Source organism: Epinephelus fuscoguttatus, linkage group LG19, assembly GCF_011397635.1.
Source record: "Epinephelus fuscoguttatus linkage group LG19, E.fuscoguttatus.final_Chr_v1".
Taxonomy (NCBI): domain Eukaryota; kingdom Metazoa; phylum Chordata; class Actinopteri; order Perciformes; family Serranidae; genus Epinephelus; species Epinephelus fuscoguttatus.
In genome coordinates, this window is record NC_064770.1 from 15,829,684 (window position 1) to 15,850,261 (window position 20,578).

The 20,578-nt window shown below is 42.4% G+C and overlaps 1 protein-coding gene across 3 annotated transcripts in view; it reads right to left on the bottom strand.

The window, feature by feature from the left end:
• The window catches only part of znf385c (zinc finger protein 385C), a 203,017-nt gene that overhangs the window by 24,147 nt on the left and 158,292 nt on the right, over positions 1-20,578 (bottom strand). For all 3 annotated transcript variants that reach the window (XM_049562475.1, XM_049562476.1, XM_049562477.1), the window contains 2 exons: positions 8,785-8,927; positions 31-141 (listed from right to left, as the gene is read on the bottom strand). In XM_049562475.1, coding sequence (XP_049418432.1) covers positions 31-141; positions 8,785-8,927 — 254 coding nt within the window. The remainder of the gene's footprint in view (positions 1-30; positions 142-8,784; positions 8,928-20,578) is intronic.

Here is a 20,578-nt window from a genome sequence, read left to right on the forward strand (position 1 = left end):
AAGGCATAAAGCCACTAAAACACTGCTTACCGTTGAGTTAAAGCGCAGGTGGCAAATGTTGCAGGAGATAATCTGTTTCTTCTTGAGGGGCTGTGGGACTCCAAATGTGTGGTTGATCACTGCCTTCTGGACAGGGTCCATCTGAGAGACAGGAGGGAAACACCAGTGCAAACAACATTAGTTCTACAAGATTTAATTTTCCCAAATGAGAAATGTTTGCGCAGCAGAACAACTCAGAGGTGAGGATGTTCCCAAGTGAGCCAAGATTCAATCTACAGTGTGGCCATACTTTTATTAAGTGTCCTCTAATACATCAGGGGACGGCGGAACATCACATCCAAATATGTCCAACAGCCAAAGCAGAATGTAATGGGGAAATAATTTCAGTTATTATAGTGATATAGTGATAAATGGTGTCACTTCCTCTGAATTAATTAAAAGGCATCGTTCATGATTCAACATTTGGCACCGATGTAGAGAACTATATTGAAAATATGGACAGCCAATTCCTTGTTAGAGGTGAAAGCTATAGCTAAAATTAATGCAGTCTAATACAGCAGCTAATAAATTCACCTTCATGAAGGTTATTATGTTCAGATTTTGTTTAAACTGCTTTTGAAAGGTGCTGAATTAAGTGAATGATTGTTTTGGAGGCTGCAGCTACAAGAGGTCATAAAAAACAATATGCTGGTCACATGTTAATCATTGATTAAAGACAACAAAAAAATCCAATTACATAAAACTAAGAGCAAGAGATCTGGTACAAGCAGGGAGTGTCTACCTGTAGCTGAGCAGGTTTATGGCATAAATCTGGAGTAAATGAAAACTTCACTCAGTGAATTGGCATGAGGTTGTATGGCCCTGTGATGTGAGAGGAATATCTTTCACCCTGCAAGGACAGTGTGTGATACTCAGAGCTTTGTGCATGATTTTTCTGACATCTCTGGCTGTTTCGCCTGCATGCATGGACTAACTTGACCAGAGTATTTTTTTGTTATTTTTCAGAAAAGGGAAAAAGGAGAAGTGCGTTAACGGTCTCACTGACTATGTTGACGCACACAAAATATTCAGATTTTTGCCCTTATTCCAAACAAGACAATGTTCCTACTAAACTGTTGACATAGCTATCAAAACAGATTATTCCACTAATATGCATACTCCAATTAACATGCCCTAACACGTCATTGGTCATGTCAAAAGATTTCCACCAGTGGAGGACTTGTCTGACCATTGGGACACAGCCGAACACAGCCTCCCTCTTTCATCCACCGTCTTGAAAAGCTTGGTGTTACAATATTTGCGCATGTCCAAACACCTGTTGATATCCAAGCCTTTCATAATGTTCAAAAATAGGTGTGTGTCTGCTTCCAACTAGAAATGTGGGCTTTTCTTTTGGGCATGCATCTCTGCCCCGAAGTCTTGCAAACTGTTGGCTGGTTGGTTTGTGTACAATGCACAGAGCTGAAAGTAAACAGGCAAGAGGCTGTGTGTCACAAGCTGTGGGAAAAAGCCCAGTTGAGATACATATTCTGAATGCACAATCAAAAGAGTGCTCCTAAAGCCTGAATAATATCAACATATTGTACATGTTGTGATCTACAAATACTACATTCAGAGAAAGCCCTTATTTGGAATATCCAAATGGAATATGCTGTTTATGTGACTCGAATCAAGAACAGAATATGGTCATATTTGGAATAACAGTGAAATAGAAGTGTGCATGTAAGCGTAGTAGCTAACTGGCACGCTTCTTATGACGCACAAGATCAAAGTGCTTGTCAGTTTGAAGTGACAATCACCTGAGTGGAGAGGCCTACTTTATCTATTTTGTCAAACTATACTGCATACCAACTAATTATGCATTGCAAGTACACTGTCACAATGAAAGTAATGTGACTGTGATAAGTACAAATGTAAATATATTCAGGCTGATTGCTATGCTTTTGAACAACAGGTGGCTGCAATCCAACTGTGTTTACTCTTTACTGCTTTTCTACAGTACAACAGTGAGCAGGCAGACAGAACTTACTAAAAAATTTAAAAAGCAAGAAAAACAGTGCTTGACCTAGTGCCTAGAGATTATCCAAGAGTGGAGTTTCTGATGACACAGCTTAGCAGTAACGTAAGAAGTCACCGGTTTATACATTGACACACCACATAAAGATGATCTTTCTTGAGACTCTAAAGTTCTCTCTTGACACAACAAAAGCGGCTTTACTAATTTCTCTGTAAATCCTTGCCTCCTCTCCTTGCGTCTTAGTTTCTCCTACCCTCAGGTAGGAGGAGTAAGAATGTTTTCACACTTGGTCCTTCTCAGCCCTCAATCCAGACAGTGACTCAGCATTTTTTTGTGCATATGTGAAGACTCACAGAGAACTCAGACCCGTCTGAAGCAAACCCTACTCAGACCACCCCTGGAGACGGTGTGAGTTTGGTTTGCTTCAAGTCCGCGTTAAGAGTTCACTTAACCTGTGCCTTGTGAACATAAAGAGCTCATTTTACTCTTTGCTGTTGTATTTAGCCCTGAAGATCAAATGCTGTTGCACTTGGACCCTTGAAAAACAGACGCAACCACGTCGGCCTGTAGCAGGACGAGGAGTAGTTTGGTCCACGGAGGATACTGCATGTCTCTTCATGTGGAATGTAGAATACGTCAAACGGCAACAGTCTACAGCACACAGACACGCTAAGGTTTTCCTCCAATTTTCAGTTAATCTGAAAGTGAGAGGCTTCATAACTGCACTGCAGTGCTACGTCAATATGGCAATATATATGTCAATATATGTATAGGCTGTAGTGTGAACTCAGAGAGGACTTGGTCCACTTTTTGGTTCACTTTAAGAGGACTGTGTTCGGTTTGTTTAAAAAGGACCATATGTAAAAAAAAAAAAAAAAAAAAAAACACACCCTAAGAGACACAAGGAGACAGAAGTTGATGCAACAGACAGTTAACAAAACACATTCACGCTTTGGAGCCATCACTTTAGAGTAATGTCTACTAAATATATCATGGGGCACAGCTAAATCATCAGTTGTGTATCACACCTGTTCCACAAAGTCTTCCACAAAGAATACACCTGTACATTCTTGCTCATAGCTCCTCCACCATGTCTCCTCTATCCTTGAGAAGCATTTTAGGAATTGAGACATCCTTTAAGATGGTGTGGTGGGATCGATTTCCAGGTCACAGGCAGGAGGTCGGAAGAGAAAGGAGGCACTAATGAGAAAAGCTCCAGATCTGCAGTGCAATGACAGTTACACTGATGATATTACTCCTCCCACACAATTTATCCTGAACTAACCTCGTACTATGCAAGACATGATTTACTTTTGAAAAATATTTTACTATAATGATATATTTTACTTTTGCTTTTTGCTTTAAATTTATTAACGATGTCGATTCTTTGCACACAGTTATTAAAGTTAACACCCATGGTCCACACACTTATTTGTCTAATTACACCTGTTGTCAGGACAGTGGGGGTGTGTAGATAATGGGCTTCACTGACATCTTCCTCACTCTTAAGTTGAACCTGTTATGGTGGGATAATGGCCCGACATAAGCCTGAGAAGACATCTATATTCAGGAGGTTATAACACCTGTGTGGGTGTGCAGAACATTGAACTTACATCTCTTTCTGCACCAAATCCTACTTATAAGAACAGTTTTTGCGTGCAACTAGTTTTCATACTCTACTTATTCTCACTTTGTGTACATGTTATTTATATTCTTTTTATATCTCTCTTTCCTGCAGCTTCCTCTTTTTTTCTCTTTCTGTATCCGAGGCAATGAAGGCAGCAAGATTGCTTGAATTTTCATGTCTGGATACATAGTTTAGTTTTACTGACGGACACCCACTCAGTATTGTTCAGTATTGTATCTGTGCTGCTGCAACAGTTTCTCTTTCTACCTAACTGAACTGATGGCTCATTGAATGCACCTGTGCCTGCTATATTTATGTGACCTGAAAGCATGACTCTGTGAGAACTGATGAAGGTCTGAGGGACAGCTACGGGTTTTAATGTTGCTTTACTGTGCACCTGAGTACTTTTGTTATGCAATACAAATTGGAAAGAATTATGTTTTGATTTCACGTGTGTGTATTTCTGTGGCTGTTGGCTTTAGATTGCCTTCACATTAAAGACAGGAGACATTCTGTTGCTGTAGAATTTCCTGTAGGCTATGTGTGTGGTCACTGTGTTTAGATAACAATTAAGATGTATGTCAGATTCTCTCTTCACTCATGCATTGCAGGCTAAAGTAATCATCAGGGCTGTTCCTGCTCTCACAAGGCGGAATATATTAATAGAACTCCTCCACCCACTCAACCGCTAACAAAAACCTTTTTTAATTTGACTTCCAGACCTCAAAAATGGGGCCGAGCCAAAATGGTTCCTATGCTGTATTGAGAGAGGTGGGGCATGATAGACAGCGTCCAGGATAGAAATAATAACAATACTGAAAATATGGCTCCTAAAAATGTTCTTGCTGACATAAAAAAATAAAAGCTGATGCAAGGTTTCAGACATTTAAACCCACCCAGGGTGCAGGAATTTCCGTAACTTAAAGGAGCATTCAGAGATCTGCTGAACACCTATGATCTTTGCTGCTTTAACAATGCTGTTAAGATGTGACTTTCACTGCAATCTATTCTTAATTAGCTGGATTTATACTTCTGCGTTAAGGGGTTACACTTAACCTGTATGTTTCTGCATGTCAGGGCTAAAAGCAGCAATGGAGATACCACAGGGGGACTGTAAGAATTGTGATTGGTCAGCTTAGGCTGCTTGTGTCTCTCATTTAGGTTTCTGATACTTTTAGAGAACTTTGAGAGTGAAGAAAACGTGAAGGAAGTTGAAGAAAGACTCTCAGTAGTCTCCTCTTTTTCAGTAACACACATCTAGTAAAGCTATGACACTGCAGACCTGCAATCACTGCTCTGTATGAATGAACAAAAGGTAAACACAGTGATTGCACAGCGGTCAATAAGAAATGTCAAAATAACCTTACAAAGCCTCGTTTCCAAATAGCTCCACGTACGTACGTGAGTCAAATGGAAGTCCAGTCATTCCTATGAGAACCTTTGTGATCTCCCACAAGTTCACAAAACTCCTCCTCCCTCCTCCTCCGAATTAGCTGACAAAGGAAGCATGCTTGTTGTGTAACATATAGAGAGCAAGCATAGTGGATCGTAAGTCTGGCTGGCTGGCTATACATCCGACAGGCCAGCCTCCTCACTTATTTGTTGCCATGCAAAACACAGAAGTGGACTGTTATTTAATGGAAAGGCATTTCTCAACACCGCCAGTCTCCTCCAAAATTCATGTATCTGTGCAGCTGCACAGCCATGGGTGATAAAGTAGAAAGGCAGGCAAGAGCATTGTTCTTGACAGTGTCTCCAATATATAAACCATAGTAGGCATAATGCGAAGGATGACTCCATTGTATGAGCTTGGGATCTTGCCACTGGCGCTCTTTTCTACACTGTAGCGACAACATAAACAAATGTTATGTCAATGATGACGCAAGTGTACTTAGGTACGTAACAAAATGACTACTGTAAAAGTACGAATAAATCATACATAATATGAAAACTTCCTAAGTATGTATGCAGCCCAGCATCCCCCTTTATCACAAAGTAAACTAAGAATGAACACACAGTTACTGTGGGGAATAAAATACAGCCTGATCATGCATCTGGTAGAAGACTATAAATCCAGCTTTAGCCTTCATGTTTCTCTGCATACAGGCTCTGTAAGATGAGTGAGGTTGTTCTTAACACGACTATATTGCCCCTTTGTAACAAGCCTTGCTACAGCTCATATTCAAATGCAGTTAGACTTCATTGTAATCTCAGAAATGTGACTGTATAACACATTATGAGTCAGTGCAGCCTGGAGGGAAGTGTTTGGAGAGGGTTTTGGGCAGACTAATTCAGTTTTAACTGTCTGTGAATAGACTGCAGACAGTCCCAGAACGGCACACTATAAACAGTAGAGTGAAAGCCTAGGCTTCATTAGAAGGTCTGCATGCCACGATGACAGCTGATTTCATTGCGGCACCCTTCAGCATGGTATCACGTATAACAATCATCTTGGATCTCTCCCCAGGTTGGCACAGTGCCTGGCTCAGTCCATTCCTCTGCTCGGATGGCAGAGCAATGACCGTGGAGAGCGCTGTTCTCACATAGAGTTTAGACCGCTCACTGGAACCACACCGATGGCACTGCAGACAGCCTCAGCTGCCCAGAGATCAAGGAGCGTTGGTGTACTGATGGCAGCGAGGATGGCGCATTGCCTTGCTTCCTTTGTGATACAAGCCTGAACAACATCAGATCCCTCTGTACCCCACAAAGAGCTGTGTCATGTCCAAGGCAGCTGCCTCCTCTGCAAGAGTGGAGTCTGTTTACTACAGATTCCTCAAGAAGGCCAGGTGTGAGAGGAAATATAAACACACCTCACACTGAAACCTCAATGCTGGAGGTATATCTCTCCCTCAGGGCTACCTTTGCCTTTGTTGCTTTATTTTGGCCTCTTCTACATGACTCAAAGCTACCTCTGGGAGCAACTGACTTTTCCCTCCGCCAGCCAAAGCCTGACCATGAAACCTAGCTCTCCCACTCCTGCTGCCCTCTGTCCACCTTAGCAGGGCAGGCTGCACACAGCTATTTGTTTTAGGAACTGAAGAATGTGCCCATTGTCCGTCCGCAGCCATCCTGAACCGACTGCTATAAATGAGTCTTTTGTCCAAGCCCTCCGTCCTCCCCCGCCATCCTGGTGCAGACAGAACTTATCCTGCACTGGGCGGCTGAGTCCGTGATGGGGTTTCATGGTAGGTAGAGAAAAAGAAGGAGAAAGAGACACAGAGAGAGAGAGAGAGGATGGGGGGGGGGATGGGGGGTGTAAGAAGGGACACCAGGGGAACCGGAGGATATTTAGTTTTGGAGACAGGTGTATTCATCTTACCCCCTGCACACGTCCGGGACAACGTGTGCCTTATCAGGGCTAAGAGAACCCGGGGCTCCCAGTTGAATGGACTTTGTGATTGATGCCACAGCTGCACTGTCAGACTTTGTGTTATGGAGGCTAATCATCTCCTCCTGGGACTGAAGCAACACTGATTTGATGTTATTTCCACAGTTATCATAATTTCTGCATTCTGGTTGAGGTAGATTCCACGTCCTACTGCGAGTTGTATTCGTATTTAACAACGCCTGAAAGACTGAATTTTATTGCATTTTCCTGTGAGCAAGGTTGCTGCATTCATTAATAATCTACTGCCTTCTTCTCCTACAACAACTGTTTCTAAAACAACTGCTTTTATTCTCTCTAACAAAGGTAGACTGAAGACCAAAAATAAAACAGCGCTTTAAATTCTGAAATATATTTGCTGTGAGTTTCCACAAATTATTTTTATTAGACAACACAAAGCTGCGAGGCACAGACGTTGGTTTGAGAATAGAAACAGCAATTTCCCCATTGAAGCATAAGCATAACACAGACAAAACACTGACCAGAGACCTGCCCTATTGCTTCCACCACTAATATAAATACATGAGGGTGTTAGAGGAGCGAGCGTTTTCCATGCTGACTTTGCTGGTGGGCATGCTCAATCCTCCATAGGGCAGTATAGGCGACCCTGCAACCCCAAAGTGGTGGGCGGCAGAACAAATGAATAAACTGCACTCTTCACATAGCAGGTTGGAGACCCCCTACACATACAGCACACGTTTATCCAGCCCCTCACACATGTCCTCCACTGTAAGAACCAGCCAGCCAGATGTCTGTGTGGCCCTTCCTCTCTCACTCTACCTTTTTCGCTTGGTTTGAAAAGGTGTAAAGTGTACACTGCAGCGAAAGCTCTGGCTTATGTTTCATTTACAGACCACAGAACTGGAGATGGTTTCACAGTGTGCCATGAGGGAAGTGAACACACACACGCACACCCACACACACACACACACACACACACGCGGCGTAAAACTAGGATCAAAGAAATCAGAAGTGCCTATACACACACAAAACGACAATGGGTATAGCGCTGGTAAGTAAAGGATCAAAGATACAGGCTTTTAATTCCAGGCACTGAGGCGAGGTAAGCATCAGAGCCAAGGTGCTTGAAAACCGAAGAGTTTGCTGCTGACGTTCGAAACAAAGCAATAAGGGTCTCATCTGTGGAGATGCTGATGCTGAGGTGACAACTGGAATGCTGAGAGGTAGAACACCACCTGAATAAAGATCAGCACCCCGAACCTGAGGTGAAGCACCTGAGGTAAGTTTATGGGATGAGCACTGGAAGCTAAGGTCTGGCAGAACAGATAGTGAGTCAGTGAATGACAGGGTGGCTAGAATTATTAAGGACACGGTTTTATAGGCCCGTCTGTCTTTATCCCTCTCACTGATCATGAGGTTGAACACTGACACTAAATTTATGAAGAATATGTCTCATGACCCCAGTTCATAAAATTAAGGTCATCACTGCTCCAGTGCACAAATTGATGTTAATACGTCTGTTGGGGGCTGATGTGTAGTTTAAGCAATACCACTGATATTTTGCAACGAGACAAAAAATCTAAAAGACATTTTGTTCTCAAGCTAAAGAAAGCCAGTTGCCTGTGTCCACTTGTATACAGTCTATGGCATTGTATAATTTGCAGGTTATCTTGGGCTTTGTTAGTGACCTTTATCTTTGTTGAAACTGATTAAAGTCACAGATAATAGGTTCCACTGCTATCTAATTGCTATATTCCATGATATCAAGTGCCAAGGAGCCATTGCACTCACCGTGTTAAAGTTAGGGAAGAGGCTGAGAGGGGAGGATCCATTGAGTCTGAAGGGTAGGAGGTGTTTGAGGTCGAGCTGAGGCTGTAGAGGCCGTCCCGGGACAGGGAGGGAAGCCAGGAGGGGGCTGCCCTGGGCCGACGTACCTGGACAGCACAAAGAGATAGATGTTTAGAAGTTAGGAAACGACAGGAAACGTTAACATGGGGGACATTTCTGTCCCAGTGTGATTGTAGGAATAGAACTGCACTGATGGCTTCCAAAAGGTCAGGTGCTGTGCTCAGAGGAGGCCTGACTTTGATTTATTTGATACCTGAGGCACCATTACACCTCCAGCTGACATCCAAAACACAAATGTGTGTGTATGAGTGTGCTTGTGAGCGAGCATGTGCTTGTATCTGGGACAATACCGTGTGTGTTTCTGTTAATATGCAGACAATAGGAGGTGTACATGTGCATTTGGGGTGGGGGTGGGGGACAGTTTTGCTGGAGACTTAATACTCCCATCACCCCAAGTGCCCCAACTGATCCCCCAAGGACAAGCCACCTGTCCTCATGTACATACACGCACACACAGACACACACAGACACACACACACACACACACACACACACACACACACACACACACACACACACACACAAGCACACAAACACATCATTTAATTACTGATTTATTGGCTGAGGAAAGGTGCCGGTGCGAGGGGAAGATGGGAGATATCGGATTTCAAATGGACCAGGGATGAAGAGATTTCTAATTTTCCGCTTGGCTGCGTTTCAGTGGACCAGTGTGCTCACCGGTGCACAGGCACTTATCCCAGCACCAGGATCAATCATCGGTGTCAGCTGCGGGTCACCGTAGCCACACCAAAGTATGCCTATCATGCGAGCCCTCCCGCAACACACATACATACACTGTGACGCAGTTGTACACGTATGATCACTCACACCACAGCCACAAAAGAAAAAAAAAAAAAAAAAAAAAAAAAAGCAATCACTGACCTTACAATAACACCAGCGGATCAGAAATAGAAAAGACTTTCCAAAAAACAAACTTCTTCTCAGGGAAAGGGAGGGAGAAGATTTCGGAGACAGATGGTGGGATACAAAGAGGGAAAAGGTGAAGACAGACACACTGGTGTCACTCTGAAAAACTGGTAATATATTCATAGCTGGGAGTGCATTGTGTATGGTACTACTTTCTTGTCATTGAAGAGCAATCTTGTTGTTGAAATAAAATAACTAAACTTTGAGAGAAGACTGAACTCAACAGTCTTATACCCTCTTTCCAACAATATTAGCACATATATGCAAGTTTTTTATAAGGCGATAGAATACTTTACCACTCTCTCAAATGTGGTACTGACTATATTATTTTAATGATGTTTGAGCGCGGCTTAGACACAGACCAACTGTATACTTGTCTGTCATGACATTGCATCGGCAAAGGGGCTTAAATTAGCGTGTCCACTGTGGTGTAATTTCTCCACCACTGCCAATCGAAGCAGATCGGGTCTGGAGACGAAGAATACGCATGACTATTGCATGTCATTTGTCCCAGGAGTGAATGCTGATTGTAACCTTTTCTATTGAATACAAAAGTCAGATGTTAGTGGGGTATTTGTCCAGTGGGAAAGGGGCTTTATGAATGTTTAAAATCAAATTTACAGTCTTGTTGCATGAAATTCAAGGACTGGAAAAATGAAATAACTGCATTTAAATCAGTGCAAAATTCAACACTAATGTAGCTAAGACATGACAACACTGCCAAGATATTGCACAAATCTCTAGCTTAATCTTGGTTCATCAAAACCTGTTAACAAACCCACTTTTTCTAAAAACTGGATTACATTCAATGCAGATAGTTTGTGCATTAATCATTTGCTTAATTAAATAAAACACTTTCAAAGTTATGAAAATACCATGGTTCAGAAAAACTTTAATCATAGGTCTTCTGTCTCCAACATGAAAACCGAGCCCACTATGCACCTACCATTCTTATTTTTTGCCTCGTCACAAAATGAACACACGCCCCTCTCCACTGGCTGTAAACATAATTCCTAGAGAGACTGAAATATCGAGCCATTCCACTTATCATTCACCTAGACTGCTCAAACATGGCTACAAAGCCATCACAGAAACACAAAAAATAACAGAAACTCCAATTTTGTAGTGTTTTTTTCCTTTGTTGTGGTGTATTAGTAGTATTTATTTTCTTAGCATCGGCTTCAAGGTTGTGGTACGGTGATGATTCTGCTTTATGGCTTGTGTGAAGTACAGTACAAAGTGATAGATAGAGAATTTGTCAGTAGTCTGGCCCACGGCTCTCTGCAGCTTTGCAGGATTGGCAGCCATGATGCGGGGTGTATGTAGTTGGTGGGTGAGGGGGCTGAAAGACTGAAGCTTTGAGCATATGCTCCTCAGTGCTGGGCTCCGGCCTGCCTTTGCCATGTGTGGGCACATCTCTGCTGTCTGTCTGACACCCGGGGAGATGCAGCGAAAGGATGGACGCAGCCTACAGACACGTGGGCAGCAGCCGGCGGGGGATTGCTCACATACTCAACACACATACACGTTCACACAGAAAACGAGGAGAAGCCGAGTCTTCTCTTGGCAGGGCTATCAGAGAAAAAAGCTGGGCTTGCAGGGAGGACAGTTATCAGCTGATAGTGCTTCCCCACCTCTCTGTGACTCCCTAGGCAGCTTATTAAATCAGGAGCTGGCTGTTTGCCTCTTTGGATGATAACGGAGGCACAGCCCGAATCCAGGCATGTACAGCAGCGAGCGAGGGAGTGTGTGTGTGCTCGGCTTGCATGTACTAGACCGGTATCACACACAAACACATACAAACATCACTGCCTACGCACCTCTGAAAACAAATAGCTCCCAGGGCAAGGGGGAAGTCAATATAAACACAGTCACATAACACACACACACACACACACACACACACACACATACACACACACACACACACACACACACGGAAAGGTATAATTTTGCACTTGGCACATATTGTGTGTGATTCCAGTAGGAGTACACTTTAAAGCAAAGCACCATAAATTTTTTAAAGCACATTTCTTTTGTTTTTGTGTGTTCATATGTGTGCAAGGATGGCTTCTTTCAGCCTGCAGCCCCTGATAACCTCCTTCTATCACACCGCGTCATTTTCCACTCATTTAATAATGTGTGCGTGTCTGTGTGTATACATATGTATGTGTTTGCATGCGCACATTGTTATGTGCACATATGCTCTCTCTGTCCGGAGCCCTGTGTCAAGGCTCTGGGTTTATTTATGCCTCACTTGTGGTCCGGGGTCCAGACAACCGCTGGCAGTCGAGGCGAGGCCTGAAACCAAATGTCCAGCCTCTTTTTCTCTCTCTCCCAGATGACTTTGCTAACGGATCTGACTGTCTCCGCCAGTCTTTCCCCAGGCAGGCCTCCTCCTCCTCCAACCATCACATTCCTCCCGCTCATGACTCACTGGGCTTGGTTACACAACAGCCACCGTCACATCGCATCTACTCGGATGTGAGTATGTTTGTGTGGTTGCATCCAAGCCGTGGAATTCAAACATTGATTTTTCAATTATTTTCTCCTTGCCCATCTGAGAAAACAGTGCATTCCAAATGTACACAAGCAAACATACTGAGCTTTCCCTCCTCAATCCTCTTCTATCACAGAATTAGCCGTTCAACCTTTTAGTCCTTCTACTGTAATTCTCTTGTCATCACTCCAGTGCTCCCTTAGGTTTCTGACAAATTGCCTTTTCTCACATCTAAATACCTCCACCCCGCCCCCGTGCTCTGCGTATCCCTGCAAAGTGCTGCTGAGCGGCAGAGGAAGGAGAAAAGGAGAGGGTCGGGGAGGAGAGAGAAAACTGCCTTTCTATTTGTGGCCCAGTGTAATTATGTGGGATAGATGCTGGCACAGCAGGGTCTTGGAGTTGGGTGAGTGGATCACCACCTTCTTTTTCCCTCTGCCTGCTGTTGTCTAGTCTCTCAAAACACGCCCCATGATTTCACTTGGGATGAACTTGCTTAAAACAGGTGCTATTTCAAGACGTCCTCTCAAGATGAGCAAGAGCTTTGGCAGCTGGAGCAAGTGCCCCAAAATGACATATGTTTACATTCAAGTGACAAATGATGACCTTCAGAACGCAGGAAAAAATTTGCCCAATTCAGAACATTGATATTTTTTCTGAACAGTCACATCAGCATTCATTTGACTTTTATGTCACTCTAGATTGACAATTCTGCACTGGCATCACTCAGTAAATACAAACACGGAATAGGCGCTGACTGATGTAGTTAAAAGTAACCCCTAACATCCTGAAATGTTGGATACTATCTTTTTGAGTGAAGCCATTCACGTCACAATGTCCTGCCCCACAGCCAAGACAACTGGAGGCCAACATTACTGTCTTCAAGAAGTTGTTGCGTGCTCTTTTTTTAAGCAAGTAGCGGTATCTTTGAAACTATACAATCTAAAGCAGTGGTTTCTGACTGGTCCAGTCACGAGGTCCAGATTTCTCCTTAGTCATTAGTTTGAGGTCCCACAGTCTAATAAATTCAGCATCATACATTTGTTTGGCCATGTCGTAGAGCTAGTTTGCTGTCTCTGTCAAGGAATTGTCCATTAGTCACTCACTCTGCAGCAGGCAACAGCACTTCAAAATTAAAGCTCTGTGCTGGATATTTACTGTAATTAAAAACAATTAATTACATTTTTTTTCTTTACAAATTTGTCACGCTTGTGAGTCACTTGCAGACCATTCAGAATGGACCCACAACCCATTTTTGGACCATGACCCACTGTTCTAAAGCATTTATTGTGCCAACCATGTCGGCATAGCTTTTCGGAAAGGGGGCTACATAAGGCTCCAAATTTAAACTAAATTTTGGCAGGAAAACAAATGGTATGGCCATTTTCAAAGGGGTCCCTGTCACTTTAAGATATCTGTAAGTACCCAAGAGTCTCCCCTAAACTTGAGAGGGCTTGTTCCCAGAAAATGTTTTGTTCCTTACAATCAATGTACTTCAAATTAAAGCTGTATATTTGTCTTTTTAAGGAAAATAACACCCAGCCGATTTAAAGAACAATGAATCGCCTAAAATGTATATAGATACATATTAAAACAGGATTGTTTTGGAACGTATAATGCTAATTGTACTGGTATTATTAGTCTATGAACATCAGATGATTAGTAATATTAACTGTAAAATAAGTAACCAAGGTATATCAGTAAGCGATTCTGTGACTCTCATATTGACATAGTTTTCAACTAGCCTATATACTAAAATAGCATCATCAAATTTCTGAAATATAGTTATGGCGTTTGGTTTTCATGTGTCATTCCAAGATTTTCAGTGGCCACATCTGGCCTCCCCTATGAAAAATTTCTAGGGGCACCACTGCCCACAATCCTGGCTCCAACCCTACATCCACTCAGACGTCGTACAGAAGTAGCTGCCATTGCTGCTCAAAAGCCATAATTAAAAATTTGGCTCTCTTTCTCCTTGTCCTCCATCTCAACTTACAAATTCAATGGTTTCCACAGCACATCACCTTATAAATGATGTTTACTTCTGTACAACAGTGTGTTGCTCGTGATATCTTTGTTATTGTTCTTTTGTGCATGCGGGTCATTCAGATTGGTTCACACTAGAATCTAATATTGGCCACATTATAAAATACTGTGAACAGCCCAGCAACAAAGGTTTGCAGTGGGAACAAGCATATGACAAGAGCAAAGGAAGGAGGAAAGTGACATTATTAGAGAGCAACAAAAGTCAAACAAAAGCGTAAAGAGGAGGTCAAGGTTGGGGATGGTTGGCTTAGCAAAAACCACTTCAACACAGGACCTGGCTGTTTGTTTCCCGTTCTTTCGGCTCTTGCAAAATATGCATTTTCTCAAAATATTTAAAACATTCACCTAAAATATGCTTCATTTTGTTTTTATTTTTCAGCCACCTGCTTTGAATAGTTGTTGGTCTAGACTCCAGTATAGCAGAACTCTCTGTTGTCATTCCTGGCCCACCGAGACAGAAAAACAAGGACACTATACTGCTGCCAGCGATGCACCCTTGTGGACCCCCGAGGACGCTCATGACTTTGGCTAGACTATTCGTGTAAAAAGACAAAAGGCTGCTTGTTGAGGTAAAATAACGTACAAGACTTCTCCTGCTGCTAAGTCCTTCAACAACTACAGCAGAGGAGGGATTTCAGAGAGAGGCTTTCATTATGCAGCTTCCTATAGAGCCTGGCAGAAAAGAAAGCATGATGAAATCTTTTGTGTAAGAACATTTTAAAAGAATACACCAGAGATGGAGTTGGCTTTGTCTCTGGTTTCGTGCTTTTTCTTTCTTTGCAGAGACAAATGATTGTGGGATCACCAGGTTGAGAGCGATTGTCTTTGTTGATTTCTGCAGAATTTAAGGGCATTATGCACAACATCTCTGCCGCTCAGCTGCGACTGCCTGCTGAGTAACAGTCGGATTGTCAGTTAGACCTTCGCCATGAGGCCTATGATCTGATTATCCAGCTGTGATAATGAATATCTCCACATCTAAACTTGAATATGTTGAGCAGGGAATTTGCAAGGGAAATTGCTGACCGGTGAAATGATGAGCACTAAGTGCAGGCACAATATGAGCATAATTACTCCACACCATGTGGATGATTCTTTCGTCAGTTGCCAAGTGCACATAATAACTTCTCTTTTTTGATGATGTTTAGCGCGGTCCTCATATGCCAGTACCAAATGTGCATGCACTTGAGTTCTGACATGCACACTCAGATTCATAACACGATGATGCTCATTGTGCATCTGCCACACTGTTGCCACACTGTTTCACCATCCCCCAGCCACCCCGAAAACCTCCCAGCAGCCGCTGCCCTGCCTCTGATGGGACTGGATCTGACAGGGCAGGAAGAGCCAGCAACTACAACCCTGTGCATCAATATAGAGCCGGAGCTTTTTAGTTACGATAACCCGACCAACAGGGGCTTCTTTTTCGACCAAGGTATGAAATAACCCTAGACATGCTATGCATACAAATGGCTGTCTCCCACGCACTGTGCCTGGAAATTGTAAATTGGCCTCATGGTGTATTAGAGACTCATGGCCATTCGGGGGCATGAAATGACATTGCACTGCCTCTGGATGTCCAAATGTACTCCGCTGAGAGACAGAGAGAGAGAGAGACAAAGAGGGAGGGAGAGAAAAGTGACTCTTAACAGCCAATTAGCTTCTGCTTGATCAGGAGGTGGTGTGAGGGCCACCGTGGGAACCATTATAGCATGGACGGAGAACATTAACCACAATCAGTTTTAATTAAAGACTGACGCTTTTTATTCTTCTCCGTTCCCCAGCTAATCCTCCCTCACTTCTGTTCTCCACTCCTCCTTAAAATATGATGATAATCTGCAAACCTGAGTTTAAGAATTAAGGATCCTACTGGACTGATTAGACGAAACAGTGCAGAGATGATTAAAGAACTTCAATTAGCCCTCAATTACGCCAATTCTGTTGCATGAAACAGGCAAGAATTATATGTTTCTCTGCAGCTGCAGATCTCATCATGATGCGGAGCATTATTCGAAATACCAGATGCAAACATGGAGAGTGGCCAAACAAATGCATGATTCGGGCTGCTTTTGCAGTCAAATTGACCTTTTTGGAGACTTTTATGTCTGCAAGCCACTTTCCTGTCTCAGCAGAGAAACGTAAACTATTCTCAATAGCATGTAATTTAAAATTTCTACAAAGAACCCTCTCATTTCATCCTCCCTCCCCTCCCCTCTCTTGTTTCCTCACATCACCTTAAAGCCTTTAAAGTTGTTTATTTGAATCATATTTTTTTCTGGGTCACTTGCCATGCTGTGATGGCTGCACTGTGACTGTATATTGTGTACTGGAGTGTGTAAGTTGATGACTGCATGCGCTGCACATGGCAGTTTTTATTCCGATGTGTGTGCAGCAGGCAGATACAGTTTATTCAGTAAATATGTGCAAGGAATATTTGAGCAGAACAGAGTTCCAACTTTACCCTGTTTGTCGTCTGAACAATCAAGTGTCGGCTTGTCCTCTTTAGTTTGTGTTTAGTCCATGTGAGAGGAGAAGAGCAAGCAGAGATACAAAAAGCTACACGAGTCAAAGTGTTGGCTGAGATTTTTCCAGCAGAGATACCGGAGTCAACTTCTAATAAGGTTGTGAAGATTTTTCTTGTGAGGATTATATTTAATCTCAGCGATGTTACTTCCTTTCTGCGACCTTATTTTAAAATAATCTGCTCTTTAAAAAAGTCTCATACGTAGTTCTGTCCTCCTTTCTCTTCCTTTTCCCTGGATTGCAGGAGGTGGCAGATTGCTCCATGTGGCCTGATTATATGCAAGGCTAAGCACAGTTTGGCCCACGACTGAAAATAGAGCACTCTCAGGAAGGAAGATCACTTCATAACTTTTTTTCACATGTAGAGGAATTATAAAAGTCAAACACTGAATCTGTTGAGTTTATACCTCAGTCAACCCTCACCTGTACTCAGTCGGGCTTCTGCTCTGCTGCTGGCTTGGGTAAATTTACTTCATCATTTCAGTGCCATATTAATCACAGAACACGAAATGAGAAGACATATGAAGTTAGGGAGAGATTTAAAGCAGATTAAGGCTTCACATGGCTCTGTTACAGTGTGAATACAGGTATATAGAGGCTCATTTACAGTCAAAAAATAAAATATGACCTGACATTGAAGCTTAAATCAGATCAGTATTCTGCCTCAGGCTTCAGCGGTGACGCTGCTTTATAAGAGATATCAACCTTTACCTGTTAGTGGCATTGACAAACAACAAGGATAGGACAGAAATTGAATTATGAGAAGTACTGTACAATGAGAGATGTGAAGTCAACATGACCCTGATATAACTGTAATTTGTCTCTATTGTCTCTATTATAATGTTACATCTTCACATTAAAGCTACAGTAGGTAACTTTTTTAGCAAATATAACAAAAGTTCTGTTTTATAACTCTCACTATATCCTGACAGTAGTCCATGAGGCAGATCATCTCTGCAAAAATCGTGCTCATCTGGTACCAGTGACTGTGCCTGAACGAAAACAACCAATCAGAGTCTCTAACACATATCAATCACTGCTCGTGCACCACACACTGTATATAAAGATGGATGACGTGTCTCCAATTACTCCCTGTGATGGTCACAGCCACACATGGCAATGTTTTCCCAATCCACACTCTTTAAACTCATTAGTTTGTATCTACACAGGTTACTTTCATTTAAGATCAACCATACATGAACAATTCACATCACACAGTCTATTTATTTCCTTTAAACCTTACATTGTTTCATTTAAGTGTACACATTTGTGGTTATTTGGGGAGGTCCCTCCTGGTAAAGCAAAAGGCATGGCTGAGGGCTGAGAAATCCTGAAGCTTACTCACTGCATCAGACCATGTACTGCCATGTCACGGAGGGGATTTGGGTTTAGTTAGTTTCGCTTTGTATTTAGTTGTAGTTGCCGTCCATTTTGGTTACCCCTTGTGTATTATTTAGTCTGGCCAAGCCACTATACTGTATGTGCTCCCTCGTGAATCATTTTGACAGGTCAGTTTGTTCAGATAACACCTTGTTTAGTTCTTATATTGAGTACAGTTATATAGGCATAATTGTTAATATCTTGGCTTGTAATTTTCATGCGTTTTTGGGATAAATAAATACCCACTATTTTGTCAACAACTCCTGTGTCCTTGTTGCCTAACTTCTTAGTCCCTAATTCTCCCGCTGTACAGAAGTGCAGCCAAAATATCCTGGATATGGCCACTGCAATTTTGTGCAGGTGATGCCATTTGGAGCCAGAGTCTGCACATTAACAATCTCCGTCAGCATTGATTTAGCGCCCAAGCATCCATCCAACAAATTGTGAGCAGCATCATTGATGGCAAGCATACCAATTGGCACACGCAGCTGTCAGTCATAACTTCAATTCCCCTTTTTTTTTAACTATCAAATTACTAGTTATAACCAAACATATTAAAATAGGAACAACTGAACATACATCAGTGTGATAAGAACTAGCTAAAATGACAGAAACCAATGTATTTGAGGTGCACTTGGAGTTTTTAGTTTGGTCCATGTCCCGTTCGCTTACATGGAGGCATGGAGGGGGTGGGATTTACTGACTGTTTCATCAAAAAATTACAAAAAGTTTTTTTTTTTAACACTGTCACTACTTTCTGACATTAGAACATGAGGCAGATAATCTGTAAAAAAAATTGGCTCCTAATTGCATTTGAACAACCAACCAGAGCCAAGAGATGAGTCTCTAATGCAGGTCAACACGGCATTACAAGAAAACAGAAGAAGACCGACGACAGAAAACTTGCTTTCATTTTCACTTTCACAGGAGACGGTCTTCATCTGTGGGACTAGGGGGAGCCAGAGTGATTTCATTCTTTTAATCTGTCTAATGTGTATAGTGTCGTCATAAATATCTATCTGTCAATACATACTGATTCTGATATTTGACGGGGTTTCGATACTTATGGTTAATGTTTACTACAGTCAGTCTCTGCTACTACCCAAGACATTTATCTTTTAATAAAAACTATAACTTGCTGCCCATATCAGTTTTCCCCAGGGTATTGAAAACGGAATTGAATATCAATATTTTTTTCAATATCCTGCATCAGAGTTAGATAGTCCAGTATTGTGACAACACTACTGATGTGCTACTGTGAGGATGTAGTTACATGTATTTTGTCATATTTGCTGAAAAGATGACCTGCCACAGCTTTAATATTTGCTTTTTTGACAAAAGACAAAATAAAAGGGAAAAAAGAAGGAAATATTTTGAACAAATAATTCCTAAATTGAATTTTTTTCAGAAAAGAAATAGAAAAGTTTCCAGCAGTACAGTTTAGGTCTACGGTGTTTGGCTCTGTCGTGAGTCGTGGCAGTCCGGCGGTGGTAACAGGACCTCGTGGAGATGCTTCTTCTCCCGGGGAGTGTCTATAATGAGTTCTGTCAGGCAGGCGGCGAACAGCGCGCTGCTACCGAACCCAACTTGAGCAGAGGCAAGGCCCATCTGTCAAGCTGAGACGATAAGCCTGGAGCCATCCAGAAACAAATTGCTCAGCTTCCCCACTGTGAAGCCCTACGAGGCAGACGGCTACGGGCGGGCAACAGAGATGCTACTGATTCCTGATGCTACACAGGGAAAAAAGGAGGCGGAGAAGGGAAATATCAAACACATTAATCTATGCAGATGGTGCCGATGGCCAGCCATTGCTCTGCAGCAGCAGCAGCAGCTGTATACAGAAATTCGATGTGACGATAAACAGCAAAGATAGAAAAAAAAATCTGAAAAGAAATTTTTATTTGCTTTCAAGCCTTAGGGTGAGCAGCTTTAATAAGTCACCCACACTTTTCCTAATCTCCTCCCTTTGCTTTGCGAAGATAATGACAGCTGTCGGACCTTTCCCTCTAGGTGCAAACAAACTTTTATAACACAGTGGGAGATGATCAAACGTAAAATATGACAAGCAGTTTGAACATCTGTCTGAGAGAGTCAACGTTGGCATCCTATCCATTTTCATTATCATAACTAGCATAACCATCTTGCTGTGGCATGTGAAAAAAACAAATACAAACTAATTCAAAGCGGTGCCATGCCCACACATATGCAAAAACCCAGGGCTAGGAATTCTGCTGGATTGACAGGAACTCAGATGAGGTTCATTTCCTCAGCAAATTGAGTCATTTGTGGAAGTGGCATTAAGTG